We start from the raw sequence: 16,782 nt of genomic DNA on the forward strand, positions 1-16,782 counted from the left end.
AGTATGAAGTCCTGTATTATTTAAAGCTTTCTCTAGGGACTAATTTGACCTAATCCTATGATACTTATACTTCTAGGGGAAAAAAAAAAAATCAAAAAATGTAGTTGAACTAAGTACTTTTTTTTTTTTTTTTTTTTTGGCTATTTACTGAAGAAAATCAAAATCCTTTCTGCAGAGAAACACACAATCTAAGAAAGCAGAGGCAGAAGTGGGCAGTTTAGCTATCAGAGTGTGGGCTCATGCACAGCTTCTACTGCCTACATCCCAGAACAGGGTCGGCCACACAGGACTCTGAAAGGCTTTGCTGGTGGAACACACAGACAAGATCCCTCCTAGTGATTCACTGAAGTGAAAACTACCATAGGAATTGACGACCACTCAGACACAAACATGGAGCCTCTTCTTCTCTCTTTCCACTTCCCCCTAAGAAAAACCAACCAGACTTTGGGTAGGCACTGCCTTTCCTGTGACCCGGTTAAAGAGAAGAACCAGAGTAAGAAAGAACTGACTCTATTCCTAATGAAGAAGAGAGAGCACTGGGAATTCACAAAGACATGACAGAAAAAGACAGGTGATGCAGTGTTTTGAACGTGGAAATCCCCTTGTGCCCTCATGTGTTTGAGCATCTGGCCTCCACCAGGTGGTACAGTATAGGGAGACTGTGAAGCCCTTAGGAGGTGGAGCCATGCTAGAGGAAGTGCATCACTAGGGACAGACCTTGAGGCTTTATAGCCTCATTCTCTGTTTCCTGAGTGCAGATGCAATGCAACTGAGCAGCTTCCTGCTTCTGGTGCCATGTCTTCCCTGCCATGATGGACTGTGGCCCTCTGGGACTGCAGGCCAAAATGAGCCCTATCACTCTCAAGTTGCTTCTGTCAGGATATTTTATCAGTGACAGAAAAGCAACCAAGACACTCCTAACTGAAAATAACACTGAGTTTAATAGCCCCTCATCCTGAGGTCAGTGGGAGCCACCTATCTGTCCTCTGCTGTAGTCTACAAGCTCAGGTGTCACCCTCCAGTGGGGAGAGTAAGGCTTAGGAGGTCTTGAAAGTACGAAGACAGGTCTTCTGCCCATGCAGATACCAAGACTGTGGTTGTTGTCCCCTGTCTGAGTGGTCCTGGGGATTCAGCCCTTTTGAGTAGATTGGTCAATAAGAGGATCCCCAAATAAAACTGGAAGACAGTCAAACCAACAGATGCACAAAGCACAACCCAGGACCACAAGAAACACAACAGAAGCTTTGGAAGAAGCAGACTCTTCAGTGACTCATTCAAAGATAAAATACTGAAGTGGGCTAAATACTGGGAGAAGAGCTCAAGAGTTCAAAAGCCAAAATCACCAGTGACCTGAAAAAAGATACACGCAAACAGATGAATTCAATTCAAGTCAACCATATAGAGGGAAAAGTCAGGCAAATGCATGAGAAAATCAGCAATATAGATGAAAAAGCTAGAAACAAGAAAGGAAACTTCAACAAGGAAACTGATTTTGAAGGGGGAAAAGATCAAATAATTAAAACCCTCAGAAATAAAAACGAAATGAATCACATAACTAATAGTGGAAAGCATTGTCAATAGACTTAGGAGGACAAGGTCAAAGAAATACTAGACTCCACAATAAAACAAGGTGTGGGCGGGAGGACAAACTGTAAGCATGACCAGAACACCGAAGAACTTTTGGATCTGATCAAGAGACCAAACCTAAGAATGCACAGGATGAAGAAGATGCTGAGATAAATGCTAAAGGTATAGAATATCTGTTCAATGGAATTATAGCAGAAAGCTCAAACCCAAGAGGATTTAGAACCCTACACAGACATAACCAAGGAAGAACTTCTCCACAGTCAAGGTGCCGGAAATAAAAAAAAATAGTAACATTAAGGCTGTAACGGAAGACGGGACTCACCTACATCAGGACAGCAGCAGCTTTCCCAGCAGCACTTCTACAGGCCGGAAAGCATGCGAAGACATATCGCCAGCTCTGAGGAAGCTGCTGCCAGCCCAAACTGCAGCATCCAGCAAAGCTATCTTTGAAAACAGACAAGAGAAAGGACATTTCAAACCAAGCAAAAACTAAGGCAGTTCATGATAAACAAACAAGCCAGCACTGCAGAATATTTAAAAGAATATTATATAAAGAGGAAGGAAAAAGTTTCAGCTACAAGAATGTGGAAAAAAATTTCATGAGCAGGATAAATGAAAGGAGAGATGGAAAAAACCCATCATGTCCAACACAGTCATCAGCAAACTAGTAGAAAAGAAAGAAACAACTCAAACAGAAAAGCAACAAAATCTTAGATTAGCAAAATCTCTCACTAATAGCTTTAAATGTAAGTGGCTTCTACTTATCAAAGAGATACAGACTGGCTGACTGGACAAAAGATCAAGATCCAAGTGGGTTTTGTCTTCAAGAAATACACCTCACAAGCACAGACACCCCAGATTGAGAACCAAAAGGCAAAAGTCACTCTATCTAGCAAACAGAAGGCACACCCAAGCTGGCATAGACAGCTCTTCTTCTGTCTAACAAAGCAGACTTCAAACTCAAGTTAGTAGAGATAAAGCAGCCCACCACATAATTTTATATCCCTTCACAATAAAAGCTCCAAGGAACCTAAGAATAGAAGTAACACATCTCAATCTGTCGCAAACACACTAAACGGGAAAACTGAAAAGCATTGGAGCTACAATGAGGAGACAAAGGAGCCCAACTCTCACTGTTCTTACTTGGAACAATGATCAAAGTCTTAGAACATAGGACAAGAGGAAGAAAATAGGAAAGGAAGGTATCAAATCATCCCTATTTGCAAATGACACGCTCCTATCATTTTTTTTCTTTTGATTTTTTGAGACAGGGTGTCTCTGGGTAACTGTCCTGGCTGTCCTGGAACTCGATTTGTAGACTAGGCTGGCCTCGAACTCACAGAGATTCACCTGCCTCTGCCTCCCGAGTGTTGGGATTAAAGGCATGTGCCATCACCGCCTGAGTATGTTCCTATCCTTAAAGACCCTCAAGGATCCATCAGGAAACTCTTAGACTTCACTTTCAGCCATACAGCAGAATACAAAATCAACACATAGGAATCAGCAGTTTCCATGCTGGGCACAAGTCCAAGTGCGTAAATTGCTTGCCTCTCAAACATGAGAACCTGAGTGATAAGTTTTTTGCACCCTGAAAGCCTCTCCACTAACGCAGCAAACCGAATCAGACCGAATTGGAAAAGCCCAGGTTTAAGCCCCTCAGAGAAGAGACCAGGATGAGAGACTGGAAGAATCACATGTCTCTTTTCTGGGATGCAACTTATATACCCTGTGGGAGTGGTCTTGAGCTTCTCTCGGGGAGGAGCTGTTTTTGGTGGGCTTTGAAGGGGCAGGGTTAGGGAAAGAGATAGGGGAGGGGAGTTGAGGTGGATCTTCCACCAGAACATTCCAGACTCATTGGGTACAGGGATGCCAGGGTGCCAGGGGTTGAGGTGGAGCTCCCACTCAAACACTGAATTCAGACCTACAGCATTCATGTGTAAAGCTGGGTTTGGCAGCACACACCTAAATCCCAGTTTAGCCAATCAGTGAGTTCAGTGATGACTGTATCTCAAAAAATAAGGTAGAGAACAATGGAACACACTATACAACTTCTGTCCTCCACACACCTATACACACACATACATGTGCACTTGCACACAGAGAGACACTACGTGCACAAACCAGAGGAAGAGAGGGAGGTCACATGCATACACCACGGTGCGTGTGCGTAGGGGCAAGTGTCAGCAGGTTTTCTATATACCAATAATGAACTTGCTGAGAATGAAATCAGGGGAAATTATCCCTTCTACGATAACTTCACACACACACACACACACAGGCATGCATGCATGCACACCTAGACTAAACCAAACTACACAGGTAAGACCTCTACAAGAAACAAGCAATGCTTTTTAAAAACTGAGTATGTCAGCTTCCACACAGCAGGTGCTGAGGAAGAGGGAGCTGCTGTGATTTTCTGCTCCTTATGGTTTCACGATCACTTGTAGATGCCAGTAAAAAGTGGCCTGTGAAACACACACACACACACACACACACACACACACACACACACACACACACACACGTCCGTTCTGACAGCGATTTCACACCTGGCTTTCCTCTCAGCTAGAAAATGACAGAGCACTGTCACCTGTGCTCTCCATAGTGGGCTGGGCTGCATCCTTAAACTCAGACACTATAAGGTCCTGTGGCTCAGGAAGAGCTGGAATGTTAGCTGCCTCTTCCTGCAGCAATGCTGCCAGGGAACCCACTGAGTTTTCTATGTGGTTGGAGGACAGGACACACCCAGCAGGTCAGTGTTATAAAAAAGGCATTCTTGACAGGAAGGCAGCAAAGCCTGAGAAAGAATCAGCAGTCCCAATTTTTAAAGGCATGCATGTAGACTCCTGCAATGCCTCAGCATGTATAACAAGACAGGGTGTGTGTCAGAACCACAACCCAGACTCGTGGCTTTAGCCTAGAAATAGTTCACTGGACAAGTATCTGCTTGACAGTCTGCCCTTCCTCTGACTGGTACAGTTGTTGGTCAAGAAGAAAAGATATATCTCAGTTCTCCAGGAACTTACACTCTAGCCCATCTTGATGTTAAAAAAATTCTACTGAAAAACCAAACAGACAGTTTTTATTATTTCAGTTCCCTCGGGCTCAAGGATCAAGCATGGGGCTTAACCTCAATTTCCTGTAGAAAGTAAGCATCTGGCCTTTAAGTCAACTGTACTAATCACAACGATCCTCACACGCAAACTTCATCCCTGCAAGCACATTTGTGAACTTCTGCACCTGTATGAGTAACAGCCATTGGACAATAAATGAGTGAGCATTAGATGGCAAATATTTTTAATATTTCAAGGAAAAAGAAAATGATAAAATGCAAAAAATATAAGTATGCTAAAGGTACCAGCCAACTTTTCACCCATTCATCCAGTCAACTGGTAGGCACTATTGTGGTTAGCTAGGGGAAGACAAGGGTTCTCTCTTCTCAGCTCAAGCTCTGTCTGAATGTAAGTTTCCATGTTAATTTAGGTATTGTCCACTTTTAGAAGAATCGGCTTAATCAACGTGTTATTGTTTTCTGTTGCAACAAAAAGGTCCCTGAGGCTGGGTGTTTTATTAACAAAGAATTTATTTGGGTCACAATTTTAGGAACTAGCCATCCAACAATAGATGGTCCTAATAGTGAGAGTCTCATGGCAGATGGTGAAAGATGGTGGGAACATGTACAGAGGAGATCACATGGAGACACAGGCAGAGGAGATCACATGCAGACACAGGCAGAGGAGATCACATGCAGACACAGGCAGAGGAGATCACATGCAGACACAGAAGGAGATCACATGGAGACCCAGGACAGAGGCCTGTTCTCTTCTAACAACCTGCCACAGGAATTAATCAGGATCCGTCAGGAACTGCAGTCATTTCTTCTAGGGTGGTAGCATGAAGGTTCCATTACCCCAACACTGCTACACTGGGGACCAACCTTCCAGCAAATATACATTTGGGACACAATCCATTTCCAAATCACAGCAGACAAGTTAGCCAGAGTCCCCATCCTTAAGACTGGATCTTTAAGACTCCCTCATCAGCATCATCTACCAAGTGGTGCCTGGCCATCAAGGTCCATCTTCACCAAACATTCTGGAGGTCTGATTATTTCCTGCTTCCCAATATTTTATCCACCAAAGTCCCTGACCTACCCCTCTATCATACCCAAGCCCATGTCCTCCTGTATCTGGAGGGGAGATGAGCAGAATCTCTCTCCTACTATAAAACTCTATTGCAGTTGGACCCTCTGAACAAAGTTTGCCTTATTGAGACTGTACTTATTTTTTCTTTAAAATATCAGATAAAACATAATCCTGCTATCGGCATCACATGGCGGTGAAGATATGGAGAGGGTGGCAGCCGTGCCATTTCAAAATCCTACCCCACAATCAAAGCATCCTGCTACTCAATGACAAGGCCATTCCCATACAAGGTTTTGTTTTTGTTTTTTCAAATTAATGTCCCAACAAGTTCTCCCCAAAAGTGTTAGAAGTAGTAAAACAAAACACAGTGATTATAATTATGCATTCAAATACACAATTATCATATAATTAATGGATGGCAAGGTGAGAGTATGAAAAAATGACATCAGGAAAATCAAATGAGGCCAGAATTGAAGGTGGCACATAAAAACACATTTCTCCCAATTCCTACACTTTTCACAATAAATTTAGCTCTAAGCAAGCCAGCAGGCTAGAAAGCTGAACTCCAAGAGGCACCATGAGTAGACCAGACTGTTCCTGGAAGACTCCAGCAAGGCCTGAAGACCGAAGCTCATCAAGTCACACAAACAGGTCTGAGAGCAAAACTTGACCTGGACAGAGTGAGAGCTGTGAAGTGATTATCTTCTTAAAATACTCACCACACTTCATGGATGTGCAGAAACAGGAATGTGCTTAAGTAAAGTGCATTTGGCCAGAACTCACAAAGTTTGTTTTAAAACTAAAAAGTCTACAGTATTTAAAGCATTTTAATTTCTAACCACCCAGAAAATTCTGATCTTCAAAACATGTAATTCCAACATTCCAGATCAACAACTATAAACTTCTACTTGGCACATAGTTTATCTGAGATAAGGAGTATATTTTCCACTCTTTTTGGAAAACCAAAAGAAAAGACAAATGTAGTAAAAAGTTAAATCCTAGGGACCAGTGAGATGGCTAAAAGCACCTGCTGCTGAATCTGATAACCTGAACTTGACCCCTGGGACCCACAGTGGAAGGAGAGAACTCACTCTTGCAGGTTGACCTCTGACCTCTACAAAAGCACGTACACATACATGCACACACTAAATCTAAGAATTTCAATTCTAAGTGTTCCATAAACAGTACATTGTGTACTCTTCCTAAAGGGCCTTACATGTGTCATTTGGAAAAGTGCATTAGATAGTGGATGGTAGACTTGGAGGAGTTGGGAGAGAAGAGCACTTGTGAATAGGATCAAAATGCATTACATGCATGTATAAAATTCTCAAAACCTCGTTTTTAAAAATGTGAAGTGTGACCTAACCTTTCATCCAACCTTTCAACTGTGCAATGGTAGAATCCAGGGAGCTCTCTGTTTCTGGCCTTGGCCCACTGACTTTCGGGCATCCTGTCTGGCCACCCCCTCCATGGTGGAAGAAATGGCAGCCATAGCAGGTCCAGCTCATCAGCAGGTTCACTCAAGTCCCTTTGCTGAAGATTCCCTGTCATCCCTGTTCAGGAGCAAAGACTTGCTGCAGGGTACACCTATTCTCCAAGAGTATTTAAGCCCCTTTCCTTCAGCCTTATCCATATTTTGAAAACACAAGTGATTCAAAGCATTGACTTGGAAATGATTAAAGCAATTAAACGTACACTTCTACCAAGAGAAGAAAATGCTCTAACACATAAACCTCCTTAAAGAAACAAGGGCATCAGGGAGCTCAGCAAGGGCACCCAGGTGCACTGAGAAAAGGGCTGTGGCCTGCCCTTGTCATACCACAGGTGTCCAGAGCTCTCTGCCAGCCCCTTCAGAGCTGAGTCCACACCACACAGCTAGCTCCCAGGTGAGTGTCTCATGTTGTAAACTACCAAGTAACGCCACAGAGGACACTGCCCTCCCAAAAACTTGTCTACACAGTACACAGGCAGGTTTCCATTCTGCAATTTTCAGTAACATTTAGTATAAATATTCTTCTGATGGAGGTGTTTCATTTAAACAAAACAGTCATTCTAGCAATATCCTTACCAAAGCAGCTTACAGTTTCAGAAAGGATTTTTTCCATCTGTCAGTCCTGACAGACTACCCTGAATGTAGTTTCAGAATATGCATGTAAATTTATTTCAAAACAGTATTTATTGGGTAAACTTTATCCTTCAGAGTCTATTAGGAAAAAGCCCACAGGTACTCTCTTTAGAACTCCCCAGGTCTGATGCTACCCTGTTTCCCAGCAGGTTTCCCCTGTGTTGAGTGAATGAAGATCGTGTCTTAGGAGAAGACAGTAGAAAAGGCTGAGCAAAGATAGACAGAGCAGGGAGACCTGTACTTTATCACAGTGTCAAGGCAGCCTACCAAGCAGTGGAGAGAGACATGCATGCAAGTGATCTTTCCCAGGAAGGAGAAGAGCACCTGCACAGGGAAGCATGTAGGAGGTGGTAACCAATGTGCAATGCCTGCAGAAGCATCCCACCAGGATGCTGTACAAGCAGCACTGTGCTAGGAAGTTTCAAATTCAAGGATCAGCTTTGAAATAGGCAATAAACAAACAAACAAACGAACAAATAAATAAATAAATAAAAATGAGGAGGGGTTCCCCCACTCCAGTTTTAGCCATTGATAAATAGGAACATGGTAGCCATGTTATTTCAACAATTAAAAAGTACCATGCCAATAACTATAGTCACTTCATTTGCTTCTTATGGTCATTCAACTTGAATTTTTCTATGATTATCATTTTTTATTTAAAAATAAAAATGTTTATGCTTCTTTCTGATAATTGAGACCAGCTTTCAATGACTCAATGACAAAAACACTAAAGCTGACTATAAACTTAGGAGCTATGCATCTTATGCTGGTGGTGACTACCCAGCCCAAATGCCCATGGCTTTGCCAGGCATCCAACACAAAGTCCTGTTCTAATATTTAACTTATCCATCCCATAACCACTAACGTGTTTATGTGAAGCCAATAGCTTCAAATTTCTGCAACCTCAATCTCTGAGGCCTAGTCAGGCGCCCTGGGTGAAAGGGTCCTCACAGCTCTGCAGCAGTACAGGGCACCCTCTATGCACCTAAAGCACATAGCTTTGCTAGCACTGACTCCCAGCGCTTATTCAGTCATGATTTCTCCTCCTCAATGTCAGACATGGTTACAGCCCCAAAGGGGAAAAATTGTCGAACTGTCCTTCTTTCGTGTCAGGAATATGCTCTGTTTACTGGGCAGCATTAAAGGCATTTGTCTAAATATGAATCATAGGATGATAATTATGCAACTTTATGGAGCCTAAAGAAAGTAGAGACCAGCAAGATGATCACATCTGGGGCATCTTAGAAAGACCTTGACCATGCACCACATTATGAAATTTTAAGCAGATAGCATTCAAATAAATGTCTAAACAATTAGCTAAATGCCATCTTAGGAAATCAGGGAAGCTGAGCATGATGGCACACGCCTTTAATTCCAGCACTTGGGAGGCAGAGACAGGTTGATCTCAATGAGTTCAAGGCCAGCCTGGCATACATAGTGTGTCCAAAGGCTAACAAAGGCTATGTAATGAGATCCTATTAAAAAAAAAAAAAAAAGAAGAAGAAGAAAATGAAAAGAAATCAGGGAAGTTGATAGAACAAGGAAGGAAGAGAAGAATAACAACAAGCAAAAAGTAGTCAGTGAACTCAAACCAAACAGAGAAGACTCAACATTTGCTCTTTGAAAACACTAATAAGACAGACACCTGCCAAGAGTAATAAAGGAAGAAAGGGAGAAAAATAATACTAAGTATGTGGAAAGGGATATAATTACAGATGAAGCTGAAAATGAAAGATAAAAGAATACTATAAATAACTATGCCAATAAACTTAAGAACTTGGGTTAAATTTCTCGAAAATTACAACTTAGCAAAGCTTACTAAGAAGACATCCAGTCCAAGGAGCTCAGTGACCACTGAAGAACCAAACCACTCTCTACAATCTTCCCACAGAGAAAGTAAGTCATAAAGGGCTTTAGAAATGAACTCTGACAAAGCCTTATGAAACAGATGATTACAGATTTATTAAACACACACAGACACAGACACACAGGCACTCACACACACATGTAGATGACAGAAGAAGGAACACACATCAACTCACCAGTTCATTTTAGAAAATGGCCTGTACTCAATACCAGTGAAGTAAAAGACATTAGCCAATCTCTCTCATAAACCCAAATCTCCTCTATTCATTAAATACCACTAAGACGTCAGCTCTGTGTTTAAATATATATATATGTATATATATATATATATATATATACATATATATATATATATGTGTGTGTGTATGTATGTATATAAATTTTGGACCAAAGCTGTTTAATTCTATAATTTAAAGGAGCCTAACTGCTAGTTCTTAACACTTATACTCACTTTCCAATTCCTCAAGAGATGTAGGGGAAAAATCTGGTAGAACACGATAGTCATTAATGGTTAAAAAGTAATAATAAAAAACAAAACTCTGTAAGATAAAAATAGGAAGGAATTTACTTTTCCTGGATCTCTACCAAACCCATAATAAGCATCTTCCTTCATGATAAAACAGTAGAAACATTTCTTTAAAAACCAGGATGAACAAAAACAAGCAAACAAAAATATCAATCAGGATCAAGGCAAGTCATATTCACACACAGCTTTTACTCAAAAAATGGAATGAGGCAAGAAAAAGAAATGAGATATGTGGACCAGAAAGAAAACAAAACACACTCTTAGGAGAAGTAACTGATGATGAGGCTATCTTAGTTAGGGTTTCTATTGCTGTGAAGAGACATCATGACCATGACAAGTCTTATAAGAAAAACATTTGAGGGTGGCCAACTTACAGTTTTAGAGGTTCAGTCCATTAACATCATGGCAGGGAGCATGGCAGTGTGCAGACAGACGTCTCTCTGCCTCAGCCTTCCACTTCCCAGAATTCTCCTCCTCCTTGTCCCACCTGCTCTATCCTTCCTGCCTGGCTACTGGCACTTTATTTATTATCCAATCAGAGCAACACATTCACAGCATACACAGCATAGAGAACATCCCACAGCAACTGTAGTAGTAGCTGAGAATCCTACATCTTGCAGGCAACAGGAAGTAGACTGACACACTGGGCAGTATCCTGAGCATAGGAAACCTCAAGCCCGCCCCCACAGTGACACACTTCCTCCAACAAGGCCATACCCACTCCAACAAAGCTGTATCTCCTAACAGTGCCACTCCCTATGAGATTATGGGGTCCAATTACATTCAAACTACCACAGAGGCCTTTCAAAGTCTACAGGCAGGTTATCAGAACCAGTGACGCTTTTGTAAAGTTGCTAAGAATACTTACAAGTCTTGCAAAAGTTGATCAAGACCTTAGGGAAAAAAACATTAAAACTTTATTCCAAGACTTTTAAGAGACCTGATAAATGGAGGGCTATGCCATAGTCATGAATTTGAAGACTTAATCCTGACACTGGTATATGGCACAGATACACCATATACACCGATATGCTGGTACACACATAGAAATACTGAATTCTTATACTTTAAAAAAAAAAAAAAAACAGGTAACTTGATTCTACAATGTCTAGGAAAACACATGAGGGCCCAAGAATAGACAAAATTTTTGAGGAACAAATTGAGGAGAACTGGTCCTATGGTATTGAGCTTATTATAAAGCTATAGTAGCAGAGAGCGTGTGGAAATGCTACCAGGACAACTTACAGGTAACACTGACTGTCCCTTAGGTGACAGGTGACTGGAGGAAGGGGGAACCGCCCTGCTCCGAGCAAGGCAGTTTGAATGCCAATGCTAATATAAGCTACAAACTAAAATTCTGGAAACAGGGAAGGTTACTATTACACACAGGCAGAGTTTACAGCTATCTGGTCTACTTAGGAGCTTGGCTACTTCAATTCAGCTAAGAGTCCTGATTAAAAATCTATTCTGAAAAAGTGGAATGGGGACAGAACCTCGGAACAAAGGAAACCATAACCCTAACCACTACCTTTAGGCTCAATTTTAAAATTTTACCTAAAGCCTGATGTGAAAAGATTACAACCCCTAAGAGGGTACAGAGTGATCATGCCTCTTGGGAATCAGTATCCAAGGGCAGTGAGAGAAAGAAAAAGAAAGCTCTGGGCACACCTCACTTCCTAGGAAGGTATTTTGGGAGGAGGTCTGAGGTCAGGAATCAAGCCCGGAGATGCTTAACATTTTTAATGTTGGGAGTAGAAGCTAAGACTATCTTCTTGATTCTAAGAACCTAGTAATTATGAAGTCTGCCTATGATTTTATGATGGGTTTGGGGGTAGGGAGACACAATGTGCCATTAAATACACATGGGTAAACAACAAAGACTGCAGTTTCAGAAGCAGGGATGTTGCCTATTAGGAAGGTGTACAGAGGGCAAGAGCAGCCTGCAGAAGCATGGCTGCCGATAGATGATTTATACTCTCTCAGAGCAAGGGTAAAGTTCCAAAGGCTGGAACCAATAAGCAGAGAGGAGAGGGACAGAGGACATACAGGCCTCCAGTAACACAGGCCCCCCAGTGTGGTCCACGAGGCGGTGAATTCATGGGGACACTGTCAAATGAACACCTCCAGTGTTCGTCACCTGACCTGTGCACAGCCCCTGTGAGTCACAAAAGCCAACTTCTAATTCTTCCAACTTGAAGAACTCCCTGGCTGTACTCTCATCTAGCCAGTTAGGCGGTTCCTGACAGATTATCATGAACTCTGTAAGCTTTCTAGAATATACCTCATAGGAGGGGTATATATCCTTCCCTAAAAGCAACTGGACAGGAAATTAACCATGAAGACACTACCCTGAGCTCCTCTGCCATTTATTTATAAAGACTTGGATTTAGTAATTAACTCTGAATTCTTAAGGCTAGAACTGCCCTTAAAATAAAGGGAGGTGGGAAATCAAGCCACGGGATGTCTTAATTAGAACAAGAAGAGGCGAGCCCTCTGAGGATCTTAGAACATTTATTTATGTCTCTTGCCTGTGGGCATGCTCTGTGTTCTCCATGAAATCACAAAATTATTTTAAATTCCTTAGACTGCGTCTGCAAGTCCTGAAGGGCACTGGATATGACTTCTGAGTCTGAGTGTGAAATTAATCCAAAGCAGCCTAATGCTCCCCTGAAGCGTGTCTACCTTGGCAGCATTCGGGGACTACTGCTGGTTTTTTGCAACTATCTTCTTCAAGGGGACTTTTTTTTTTCTGAGATAGGGTCTCCAGGCTGGCCTTGAAACTCCCAATACCCCGACTCTACCTCCCAAGTGCTGAATTACAGCATGCTTAGCTTCTGAAAGGCTCTTCTTCCTGAGGGAACCCCTCTCCTTTACTGAATATTCCCCCACCCTCTGTGCAGTGGCTCTGGCACCTTTCTACTCCTCTGCCCGTTCTTTACAGGGATGCTCACCTTTTCAAATTGACATTCGTACCAATGATGAATTTGAACCCAAGATTTAACACATACACACAAAAAACAAAACAAAAACAAAAAACAAAACAAAACAGAACACTGTGACTCTGAAAGCTTCATGTCCTTCTGCAGCTACTTTTGGGGACCCTTGTCCTCAGTCCTGTGTCCCGATTTGCTTCCTTAAGGCACCCCCTGCTTTCCCTCCACTGCTGACTACTAATTTCCCTTCCTACAGTCATCACTTTGCCATTGACCCCCAATACTAGAAGGGCCCATTTAACTTCTAGATTTTAAGTTTGTATTGTTAATGCCTTTTGGACAACAATGTCATCCACTAATACATCCAAATAAGAACCTGGCAACCTCTTTCAAACTGAGCCTTACAGAATTCTCAGACATGAAATGTCTACCTTTGACCCCACCCTCAACTATCTAAAGTAGTCTCCCTGACTAGTTCTTCTCTCCCCCTTCTCCCTATTCTCCATCCATCCCTGCTACCCCCTTCTCCCCATTCTCCATCCATCCCTGCTACCCCCTTCTCCCCATTCTCCATCCATCCCTGCTACCCCCTAAGTCCTTCACAAACCCTTGTGAGGACTTTCCAGGACTTTTGGGGGCTTATCCTTCTAGCAAATCCCACAAGACTGCCCCACCCCACATGGCCACCCCTAAGCTGGCAAGCAGTGGTCAGGGTCACCCTCATCACCTGCCTATAGACTTAAAGCCCTCACTGCTAAGGACTGAACACGGCCACAGTTCAAAGGTGGCATCTGGGGAAGCCAGCAAGAGGAACAGAGCTGTATGGAAATCAGTGGCCAGGAGCAGCAAGCACCCAGGAAAGGAGGGAGCAAAGCCCAGTGCCAACAGTACTGGGAAAACTCTCTGCAGGGACTATGCTGGGCTGAGGTGTATGTGGAGAGCATGCACACACAGAAGCAGCTTTCAGACAAGCACAGGCAAGCCAGTGGGGAGACAGATGAGCTGGGGCTGCTCACGGGCAGCTCATACAAAATGCCCTCAGAGATGTAATGTTCCCAGACTGTTCCTCAGGACTCTGCACAGCTCACTAAGTCGAGTGTTGCCCTTAGACTCTGGCCCAGTCATCCCCACCTGTCTCCTCTGGATGCCAGGGACACTTAAAAGTAATGATTTGTGATTTGTTGATGTCATTCCCCTACTAAGACCCTTTCATTACTTCCTCCCTCACTGTTCCTCCTGCTTACCGAGCCTTTCACCACAGGCCTCCCTGACTACTCTTCTCTTCCCCTTCTCCCCCATTCTCTGCCCATTCCTGCTACTCCCCACCCCCAAGTCCTCCACAACCCCCTGTAAGGACTTTCCAGGTCTTTGGGTGGCTTTTCCTTCTAGCCAAAATGGCCCACCTTGTCTTGGCCTCAGGAACTGAAGACATAAGCCTTGGGATAATGCCTGACTTTTACTTGTAACTGTGAGACCTGGAGACTGGCATGAAGCATAAAGGCAACAGGAACTTTCGGGCTGGGGACTTCACATCCTTAGCATGCCTCAGTTAAGTGCCAGTATGTTTTAACAAAATAGGGCTACTGAGAGCCAGTGGAAAGCCTACTTCCTACAGCCTTTTCCAAGACCTCATGTATTCTCTACCCTCTTCTAGCTACTCCTTGCACCCTTAGGCAGCCGGCAGCCTGAGCGGGCTTTTCCCTGCCATTCTGGGTATGGAGCATATGGCTCTTCTCCATTGGCCTCATGCAGAAAGCAATTACAAAATTCCTATCCCTCCCAAACCCAACATGCAGTATGGATGGCTGCACTACTTTTTGCAGGGGTATGTGCTGCCACACCATTGACCATGCCTACATAATCCCCAAACAACTCTTCACAATAGTTCATTTAATTTTGCTATTTTAATAACTAAACTAGATTATAATGAAGATTCACTCAGATTAGCTACCTAGGAACACATCTACTATTCTAGAATTGATGAAAATAGAATCAAGCCCTCAAAAGGACAACCAAGCCACATTCCATATCTGGAGACAGTCAGAAAGAGATGGAAACAAAGGTGGGGTCAGTCCTTTGTTTTCTCCTAATTCAATGAATTCCTTCAAGTTTCACTTTTCTCCCACTCCTGCACTAGGCAAAAGTCCAGGGCCAAGAGATGCAAATAGTAATGTAAGGCAGGGTACACTATGATGGGAAATGTTCAGAGGGCAAGAGTGCATTTTCCAATGAGCATGGACAGTTGGGTAGGGATGTCACTCAGTAGCCGATCATGCAGCTAACATGTGCAATGCTGTGGGCTAGATCCCCAGTACCACAGGATGACAACAACAACAAAAAACAAAGCAAAACAAAGCAAAAACACACATTTGGGTCATGAAAGGGCAACATACCATCAGGTACACTCACAGGAACTATTGTACTATAACTCTCATGTTAATTTGGAAGTGTTTAAAACTGCAATGCACATACACACGTACACACAAAAAAACTTGAATTAAAGAATTTTCAAACTTCACATCATTCAGATAATAAAGTTGCTAAGAAAACAATTCAAGAAAAAAGAACAAATGTCCAGAAGCAAAGCTTTTTGCAGTGAGACAAGCTTGAATGCTCAACCAGTACGCAGCAGGGAAAAGTAGGGACATAGTGCCTTCCTTTGACAATGAAGACGGGAACAACGAGAGTAGATTATCTGGCATCAGATAAAGGGCAGCTATTTTTCTGTATATGACCATGTGCTGGGAATTATAAAATTTGACAGCTTGAGGGGTGGTGTCTGCGAAACCAAAAGAAATAAGCACAAAATGTTCAACTTTATTCAGGAGGCCATAAGAAGCCAATCATGGCAACCCAATGCACAATATGGTAGCATGGGTGAGAACCCCTTATCCAAAACGCCTGCAACCAGAACTACTAGTTCAGATTTTGAGTTTTTTCAGGTTGGGGGTATTTGCACACACACAGCTAACACAGCTTAGGAATAGAACCCCACTCTTAACAGGAATTCACTGTTGAACAGACCTGTTGTTACCTTACAAATATACACGGAGGCCAGCCACTTGATGTGGTATTTTGTTTTGTGTATTGTGGTTTGACTATGACCTGTTGTATGAGGTCAGGTCTGTGACTGTCTACTTGTAAAACTGTGTCAGTGTTCAATTTTGAATTCTGAATTTCTGGAGTGGGAATGACTAACCTTTATTAGTGGTTCCTACCTGCCCAGTCTGATAATGCCTGGCAAACTGGTTGACTACTCGGTAATCACTTGAAAAGTACTCCATCAGAATAGATGGAACTTCAGCAAAGTCAGTTGGGCACCTGGTCCCTAAAATGGGGAGAGGAAAAACAGGAGTTAAATCAACATGTTTGTCTTTCATATTATGTACAGTTTTCAAACTTCTATTTGTACTTCTGATGAACTCTGATAAGCTTTAATTCACTGAATCAATATTTTACTTCTATAAAATATTTGTACATATTTGCAGGAAAGTTTATTATAATCCTATATATTTTCTTTATATTAAAGTAAAACACAATATTTGCACAGCTGCTGAAACACCTCACAAAGCAACAGCTCACACCCTCTGCACACAGCTT

The 16,782-nt window shown here is 42.6% G+C and overlaps 1 protein-coding gene across 1 annotated transcript in view; it reads right to left on the minus strand.

Annotated features, from left to right (window-relative positions):
- The window catches only part of Mipep (mitochondrial intermediate peptidase), a 134,670-nt gene that overhangs the window by 65,437 nt on the left and 52,451 nt on the right, over positions 1–16,782 (minus strand). Inside the window, exon 14 of the mRNA XM_059273530.1 lies at positions 16,401–16,510. Within this exon, the coding sequence (XP_059129513.1) occupies positions 16,401–16,510 (110 nt within the window). The remainder of the gene's footprint in view (positions 1–16,400; positions 16,511–16,782) is intronic.

This window comes from Peromyscus eremicus, chromosome 9 (assembly GCF_949786415.1).
Source record: "Peromyscus eremicus chromosome 9, PerEre_H2_v1, whole genome shotgun sequence".
Classification (NCBI taxonomy): domain Eukaryota; kingdom Metazoa; phylum Chordata; class Mammalia; order Rodentia; family Cricetidae; genus Peromyscus; species Peromyscus eremicus.